Genomic DNA, 8,831 nt, shown 5'->3' on the forward strand with positions numbered 1-8,831 from the left:
GGTCCTCCCAACTTCAGGCCTGGTGCTCTATCCAGAAAACTCTAAAACCCAGAACCTAGATGAGTTACCTAAAGTCACTCAGTAAGTGGCAGCATTAATTTGAACCCAGGTCCTAGAGAGTAGTCATTAATACAGGACCTTAGAGTGGGAAGGGATTGCTCACACTATCCAGTCCAACTTTATCAGAACAAGCATACCTCCCACAACATATATGACAAGTGGCCACCAACCCTTTGCTTGAAGACTTTTAGTGAGAAGAAATTCCACTATTGTAATAGTAGTTGCAGCAGAAGTAAAGGCAGAAGCAGTATAATAGTAGTAGTCATAGTAGTAATTTTAAGCAGTAGTAGCAGTAATACTAGTAGTAGTAGTAGTAGTAGTAGTAATACTAGTAGCAGGAGTAGTACCAGCAGCAGCAGCAACAATAGCAGTAGTGGGAGCAGGAGCAGGAACAAAAGCAATAGTAGATGTCATGTTAGGTACAACAAGTCTCTCCTGAGGATCCTAGATAATTGTCTGAAGTTTTGGGAGTAGATGGACTTTTCTAATAAGAATCTGGCTATGGCATTAGAGCCCTTGGAATCGCTGAATTATTTGCATCTGTGAAGGGACACTGTTAGTTGACCCACCAATCAGCAGAGAAGGAAAAGCAGCTAATGGGGTTAATATTACTGTAGGGCCTGGAAGGTCGGGGCTGTGAGCCCTGAGTAAGAAGCCATATGGGGGACATGGGAGGGCAGAGAGCTTTAATTAAAATTAGCCCTTGGAGTGGCACAGCCGGAGGAGTTGGGGCGGGGGTGAGCCAGCAACTATTTTGAGCACAGCTCCGATTGACGGGACATATGTCCTGAGCAGGACTGGGCCAAGGGCTGAGCCACCCAACTAGCAGGGTGGGGGGGGGGGGTAGGAAAGGCCTAGAGGTTGGTAGCCGTAACAGGACAGACAGACGGGAAGGACGGGGGTTCTAACCCCTCAACTTTTTTCTTGGGACAGTCTCTAAACAGCAAGGGCCACAGGCTGAGTTAAGCAATGGGAGCTGAGGAAGAGGTTCAGGTCACGCTATCAGGGGGAGCTCCCTGGGGCTTCCGACTACAAGGGGGTGCTGAACAGAGGAAACCTTTGCAGGTGTCCAAGGTAAGGAAGACTCCCTGGTCTGGATGGATGCAAAAAAGAGAAACATAGTGGGGTCTGGAGATAGTCATAAAAGGCTACAAGGAAAAAAAGGATTAGCAGAAAGAAAACTTTTATGTGCTCCACATCTGGGTGAAGGGAGGGGTATCTGACCACCTGACTTCATATAGGGGCTTTTGGAAAAAGTCCTAGGTGTAGAAAGGAAGTCAGGTTCTGCCTTAGTTCCTTGAAATGCCGGAGGTGTTAGACTCTAAGGTCTGGTACCCCAGAATTTAGTCTGCATGATCTGTCCTTTAACTTTATCCCCATATACATATACCTGAAGCTTCAGGGAGTTGAGCAAGGATTCATTCCTCCCGCACTAACATGACTAATCTTGCTAGGCTTAGACATTGCACAGATTTAGAGAGATCTCTCTGATGGACTTATAGGGAAGTGGGGAAGAAAGGAAGGTCTGGCAAAATTCTGGCCTGTTCAGAAGAAGGTATTCTACACATATAATTGTCCATAGCACTCTTAAGATTTGGTTGTTGCCATGGGGGTATCTTCCCTGACTATGTAGATATTTTAGGACTATGAAGGCCAGAGAAGATCAGAGTACCATGGACTTAAAGAAATCCTCTAGTTCAACCACCTTGTTTTACAGATATGGAAACTGAGGCCCAGAGATGTTGTGACTTGTCCAAAGTCACACAAGTAGTAAGCAGCAGAGTTAAAATATGAACTCTTGGAGTTATTGGTCAATGTGGGTAGGGCTTGGGGAAGGCAGCCTTTTAGGGGAATGCCCATAAGATCTGATCCTCCTCTTTGTAGTATTCCCAAACTTTTTTTTTTTTTTTTTTTATCATTTCAGATTCTGATTTCTTTCCTGCATACAGTGGCTCAATTCATCTACTGGAATCTACCCCATTCCCTTAGCCTCCAGACTCTTTCCTTTTCTCTGCAATCTCTGTTCCCATCATCCCTGCTCAGTGGCATAAAACTTCCTATATGTTATGGTCACTTCTGCCCTAACTCTTGACCGTGGGGTCCTCTTTACATGTGTTCCCTGGGAACCTACAATATCTTGTTCTACACTTATCTAACCTCTGTTCCCTCAGATACGAAGGAGAAGTCAGGCAGGCCGAGCAGGGCTTAGAGAACAGGACCAGCTATTGTCTATCAATGGAGCAGCTTGCACTGGTCTTTCCCACGCCAGTGCCATGAATCTCATTGATGCTTCAGGGGCCCAGCTCATCCTCACCGTGAGGAGGTAGGGATACCTTACTCCTTATCTCATGCCCCATCCACACAGCCCATTTCTCCCAGTTCTAGGTTATTTCTCACCAACTCACTCTCAGGTTCCTAAATTCTTATTCGTCTGTGTCTATTTGGGCTGGAGGGTATATATGTATGTCTCTATGTATACACATACGTGTGTCTGTCTGACAGTATAAATATGAGGGCTGAGGTAAGGGCCAAGTGTACATGACAGAGGTGTGTGTGTATGAGTGTTCATGCTTCTCTCAAACCTAGCCCCCCTCTTTCCCAGCCTGTTTCCCTCTCAGCCTCCTTCTGTTCACATCTCTGTTTCACTTTTTCTCCCTAAGCTTCTTCTTTTTTTTTTTTTTAAAACCCTTACCTTCTGTCTTAAAATTCATTCTAAGTATTGGTTCCAAGGCAGAAGAGCAGTAAGGGCTAGGCATTTGAAGGTAAGTGACTTGTCCAGGATTACACAGCTAGGAAGTGTCTGAGGCCAGATTTGAAACTAGGAGCTCTGTCTCCTGGTCTGGCTTTCTATCCATTCAACCATCACATCAAACTGTGCCCCACTCCTTAGCCTCTTTTCTTTTCTTGCCCTCATGACCCCACAGTCCTGCTAGCCCCCATTATGGTTTTAAGTCTATTTTCTGCACTTTGACCACAGTTTCTTCCTCCCTCAGTCCATCTCTAGTTCTTACTTTCTCAGTTCATTTTCCCATCTTTACCTAACTTGACACTACATTTCTCTCTCCTATCAACAGGGTAGGAGATCTAGGGCCTGTGCGTTCTCCATCTCCTGGTGAGCTTCGAGTGCTGTCTCCTTCATCCCCACTGAGTCCAGAGCCCCCTGGGGCTTCAGCACCTCAACCTCTGCAGCCTGGAAGCCTGCGGTCACCCCCAGACAGTGAGGCATACTATGGGGAAACAGACAGTGATGTGGATGGCTCTGCCACCCAGGAGAAGCCCCGTCGTCCCCGTCGACGAGGTCCTACCAGGCCCACACCTCCAGGGGCCGCACCTGAGGAGGTCTCTTTATCTGACAGCCCCGCAGAGCCTGCCCCAGCTTCTCTTGAATCCCCAGCTCTGGGAGATAGCCGTGTGAGTTCTCCATCCTGGGAAGATGGGGCATCTCTTCAGCCGCCTCCAGCTGAAGCTCTGTTGTTACCTCATGGCCCACTCCGACCTGGGCCCCATCTCATCCCCATGGTGGGGCCCGTGCCTCACCCAGTGGCTGATGATCTTACCACCAGTTACACCCAGAAAGCCAAGCAAGCCAGTGAGTGATCCACACCCTTCTTCAATGCTTGGAAGCCAGATATCTCTTCAAGCCCACAGTCTGGGCTTTCCCTCCTGCTGCCTTGGCTTTGCCCTTGAATTTTTTCTGAGAGGACAAGCAAGGAGGAATGGTAGTGGGAAAAGGGAACAATAACTATTTTCACGACCCCCTCCCCTCACATTGGTGTTTCTTTTTCCCCCTCCTTGATTTGGAGTAGTGAGATGGCCCAGCTAGATCAGGTCAGGGGCCAAAAAGGGAGTAGGAGAGAAGAGAGTATGAACAGATGCAGAGATTCTTGCAGCTTGGCAGGGCAGGGGCAGATAGTCATGGGGAGGGTTTGGAGGTCATGTTAGAAAACATCAGGGTTATTTGTAGGTATGGTACCAGAGCTAGGAAAGAAAGCTGGGAGGGCAAGTCAGGAGAATTTGTAATTAGAATTAGGAATAGTGGAGACTGTGAAGCTGGGTAAAATCATAAGAGGTCTGGTAAATAGGGAATGATAAAGAGAAAGGTCTTTAGCTCTTTATTTCTGGCAAGAATGTGGGTCTAAGCAGAGGCCAGTGACACTTAGCTCAGGCTTTTTGCTATTTTTGGTATAGTGCTGTAGAATAAGGTCTAAGAGTATCGCCCCCAGGACTTCCCTGGCATCCTAAAAGCCTCAGATGGCCCTCCACGCCTGTGCTTCTTCCCTATCCACTATCCTACCTCCCAGATTTCAGGACCACAGAACTTCACAGCTCTGGGTTTTGGCAGACAGAGCACCATGGTGAGAGAGTCTGAGATCCTTAAGAGGTTTCCAAACTGTATAGACTCCCACATCTCCTAGAGGGATCCATGCCTAGTGTTCTGCCCTTTTGAAATGCTTATCTTTCTCCTCCCTGCTGTCCCTCAACTTCCAATATGTTAGTCTATGGGCCGGGGATATTTTTAACCGGGCAGTTTTTGTGCCACTGGCCCAAGTAACTCATTGTCTGACAGGAGGTAGGCAGATGCTTATGTCCATCATACCAGGACTTGCAGTAGGGTGGGGCTAGGGGAGGGGGACTGAGTACCCAAAATAGCCCAATGAGCTCACTCATCTGCCAGCTCTGAGGCCAAGACAAAGAGGCTTTAAAAGGTGTTGGGGAAGGCCCAAGCTGGTCCTGCTCCAAACAACGGTGCCTTGATCAGCATGGAGACCTTCAAACCTCTCAGCCAGGAGCCCCTCAGCCAAGCCAGCTGGGACAAGGCCCCAGGCTCTGGATCTGAGCTGCAGGACCAACCATATGCAGGTATCACTGGCCCATGTTGAAAGGATGAGGAGGAACTGGGATGGTAGTGTATCTTGGGGAACCAGGGGTAACCGGTGGTCTCAGGAAAAGGTCATGTCTCTTCCTTCCCTCATCTTTCCTGTTCTCCTCCCTCCCCTTTCCCTGACCAACAAGCTGGGGATTCATTCCTCCCTTTCCAAGAAATGGGCTGATGTTCAAAGGAGGGAAAGTGTTTATGGGCATGCCTTTATATTACAGGGCACATGAGGAGAGCAGGTGAAACAAAGCTGGTAATTGTGAATATGTGTGGAGAAGTGAGAACATTTTTGAGAGTCCTTATGTTTGAGCATGTATGCAAGCATTTATATGTTTCCGTGTAAACAAAAAAATGTGTGTGAGGATGAAAGCTCAGAGTGTGAATGTGTGTCTATGTACATATCAGGAGTTTGTGATATTTTAGATTGGGCTAGGACCCTAACAATGAAGTGACTTGGTAACTAGAGTGCAAAAACAGTTAAGAGCTATCTAAGAATTGGGGATTGGGGGTAGCTAGGTGACTCAGTGGACTGAGAGGCAGATTAGAGATGGGAGATTCTGGGTTCAAATCTGACCTCAGACACTTCCTAGCTTTGTGACCCTATGCTAGTCAGTTAATCTTCAGTCTTTACTGCTCTTCTGTCTTAGAACCAATACTTAGTATGGATTTTAAGACAGAAGGTAAGGGCTTAAAAAAAAAACTGGCAGCTAAAGGCCAGGCACCAGGGTAGAGGTAGTGTCTAAATTCTAGGCGGGGTCATGGGCTGAACTGGGCATCAGATGAATGCCTTCCTCATCTCTTGGTCCCGCCCCACATCATGCACAGCAGCTGCTTGTTCTCTTCTGTGCACATTCTCTATTGGTGCTATGACTGCTGACCCAGGGAATCTTTAGGGCAGTTCTGGTCTAGGAAGACAGTGTCTTTCATGCCATCGCCTCCTTCCCTTTCCTCCTGGTTAGGGGTGGCAGTGGAATTCAACTGGTGACTCTGAAGAATCAAGCATGATTTGCTCATCATTTGTGAGTAGCATGGGTATGGAGTTCCAGGGGTTATGCTTGAGGCTAAAGGAGGTAAAATGAGCTGGCTCTGTTGGCATGATGATGGCCGTGGAGAGATCTCTCTGCCCTCCAGGAGAGGGACACCTAAAATCTATCTATACGTGAGGATGACAGAATGTGTCAGTATGAGGTCATTGTAGCCAATCTGTAAATTCTTGCTCAGTTGAATTCAATTTGTGTTGGATAAAGGAAGAATTCTCTTCCAGAGGGGCCTCCTTACATGGCCCCTTTGGAGGAGGGGGGTGCCCCCATCTTATCTTCTTTGTTTCCCAGATCCTTGTTTTATCTCTGCCTGTGAGAGGTGATACCAGAGCCAAAACTGGAGGCCAGGGAAGGGTTAGGAATGTTGGGGGCAGGGAGGGAGCTATATAGAGCTAAGTAGACCTAAGAATGCTTCTTTTGGAGGACAAAAGCAGAGCTGGAAGAATGAGGGGCAAGAAGCAGAGCTAAAGGGAGTGTCAGTTAGGTCAGCTAGATTTTGTTTTTGCTCCAGTTGCCCTTGATTTCACCCTCATCCCCTAGCAGCCATGCCACTCTGTACACAGGGACTGTGGGCTTTGGATGTGGGAAATAAAAATAGTGTAAAGAGAGACTTTTCTTTCGGTGGCTAATATGGATTGTAAGGCCTGGAAGATAGAGAATAAAGCTAAGGGGAGGCTCACCTGGAAAGGGAAGAGCCCCCAGGACCCAGCTGTCTGGAGTAAGGGACAGCTCTTCTTGGAGGGTATGGGACCCTAGTGTAACCTTCACAATGCCACTGACTAGTCTGTCCTCTGCATTTCCTCCAGAACTACAGCGTGCAGAAAGCGTCCAAGAGAAGAACATAAAGGAGGCCAAGACCAAATGCCGGACGATTGCCTCCCTGCTGACAGCCGCACCCAATCCTCACTCCAAAGGGGTGCTTATGTTTAAGAAGAGGAGGCAGCGGGCCAAGAAATACACCCTCGTCAGCTTTGGGGCTGCGGCCGGAGAGGGAGCACAGGAGGGGGGCGAGGAGGAAGAAGAAGACGGCATCCCCCCCACCAGTGAGTCTGAGCTGGAAGAAGAGACCTTCTCAGATGCCCGAAGCATCACTAATCAGTCAGACTGGGACAGCCCCTATCTGGACATGGAACTGGCCCGCTCAGGGTCAAGCAGAGCAGAGGGGCAGGGGCCAGGGCCAGGGGGTGGCCTGAGTGAAGCTTCAGGAAGAGGTGCCCGGCTTTTTGAGCAGCAGCGGCAGCGGGTAGCCTCTAGCTCCCTGGAACAGCCTAATGATATTCCCCCATCCCTGATGAATGGGAGGGGCCCTCCACCCCTACGTGCACAGAGCACCCCCCCAGAGGGGGCCTTACTACCACCTAGCCCAGTGCTGCCCCCTGCTACCAGTCCCATTCCTTTAGCCTCTGGTGGAGGAGCCCCTCTTCCAGCCACAGGCATTTTCAATAGGTCAGCAAGGCCATTCACCCCAGGGTTCCAAGGGCAGCGCCCAGTCACTACTTCAGTTGTTTTCCGACCTGTAGCACCAAAGAAGGCAAATGAAAGCCTTGGGAGTCCCAATCCTATTCTCCCCGCTTTCATGTCCTCGCCCCAAGGTCCCAGTCTTCCCCCCAACTTCTCTACCCAGAAAGATCCTGGCAATGTACCAGTCTCTGTCTCCACCAATGCCCCATGCTCCTCAGGCCCAGTAACAGCCACCAGTTCCTTATATATCCCTGCCCCAAGTAGGCCCATTACACCTGGAGATACCCCTGACTCTCAGGCCTCTCACAGCATGACTGCCATGACCTCTACTGCTTCCATCTTCCTATCTTCTCCCCTAAGGCCTACTGGACTCCCCATGGCATCTAATTCAAGTAACCCTGCCCCTGAGGCTCCCAGTACCAGGGAGCAGAGAATATCTGTGCCTGCTCCCCGTACAGGCATCCTGCAGGAGGCACGACGCCGAGGGGGGCGCAAACAAATGTTCCGTGGGGGGAATGAAGAGAAAAAAAATTCACCCAACCCTGAGCTGCTGTCACTGGTACAGAACCTGGATGAGAAACCTAGGGCAGGAGGGGCTGAGTCTGGTCCTGAAGAGGATGCCCTGAGCCTAGGGGCTGAAGCCTGCAACTTCATGCAACTCACAGGGGGTCGAAGTTTTAAGACCCCACCCCCTATGGCACCTAAGACCCCACCCCCTGTGGCACCCAAACCTGTACCCCGGGGTCTTCCTGATGGTCTGGTGAATGGGACTGTTCCCTCTACAGGTGTCCTCCCTGAACCACCTAGGCTACAAGGCCGAGGTGGAGAGCTATTTGCTAAAAGGCAGAGCAGGGTAGATAGGTATGTGGTGGAAACCACTCCTGGTCCTGGTACTGGACCAATCTTTAGCTCCCAACCTCGAAGCCCCTCTCCTACCCCTTCATTGCCTCCTTCATGGAAGTACTCCCCTAATATCCGCGCTCCTCCTCCCATTGCCTACAACCCACTGCTTTCTCCATTTTTCCCACTGGCTGCTCGGACCCTTCCCAGCCGAACACAGCCTCAGGGACCCCGAACAACCACAAAACCAGGCATCAAGGCTATCGACTTCATGAGGCACCAGCCCTATCAACTCAAAAGTGCCATGTTCTGCTTTGATGAGATTCCTCCAACTCCTGGCCCTATTTCCCCCGGGTCTTCTAAGACCACTCGAGTTCATGAGATACGTAGATTTTCTACCCCAGCCCCCCAGCCTACTTCTGAACCCCTGGCCCCAACTGTGCTCACTCCCAGAGCAGCTACTTCACTGGATGAGCCCATCTGGAGAGTAGAGATGCCCCCAAATCCCATCCATGCCCCTAGCCCAGCCCCAACTTTAGAGTCTCCTCGAGGTC

At 49.7% G+C, this 8,831-nt stretch overlaps 1 protein-coding gene across 2 annotated transcripts in view; it reads left to right on the plus strand.

Annotated features, from left to right (window-relative positions):
- Window positions 1–953: 953 nt before the first annotated feature.
- SYNPO2L (synaptopodin 2 like) overlaps window positions 954–8,831 on the plus strand; it is an 8,175-nt gene continuing 297 nt past the window's right edge. The window contains exons 1-4 of one of the 2 annotated variants that reach the window (XM_044662805.1): window positions 954–1,134; window positions 2,232–2,383; window positions 3,135–3,649; window positions 6,783–8,831. The exon at window positions 6,783–8,831 is cut by the window's right edge and continues 297 nt beyond it. In XM_044662805.1, the coding sequence (XP_044518740.1) occupies window positions 1,030–1,134; window positions 2,232–2,383; window positions 3,135–3,649; window positions 6,783–8,831 (2,821 nt within the window). In that variant the 5' untranslated portion in view covers window positions 954–1,029. Of the gene's footprint in view, window positions 1,135–2,231; window positions 2,384–3,134; window positions 3,650–4,820; window positions 4,921–6,782 lie in introns of those variants that run through there. The other variant, XM_044662806.1, reaches the window with a different exon arrangement.

The sequence above is a fragment of the Gracilinanus agilis genome, chromosome 2 (genome assembly GCF_016433145.1).
Source record: "Gracilinanus agilis isolate LMUSP501 chromosome 2, AgileGrace, whole genome shotgun sequence".
Classification (NCBI taxonomy): Eukaryota; Metazoa; Chordata; class Mammalia; order Didelphimorphia; family Didelphidae; genus Gracilinanus; species Gracilinanus agilis.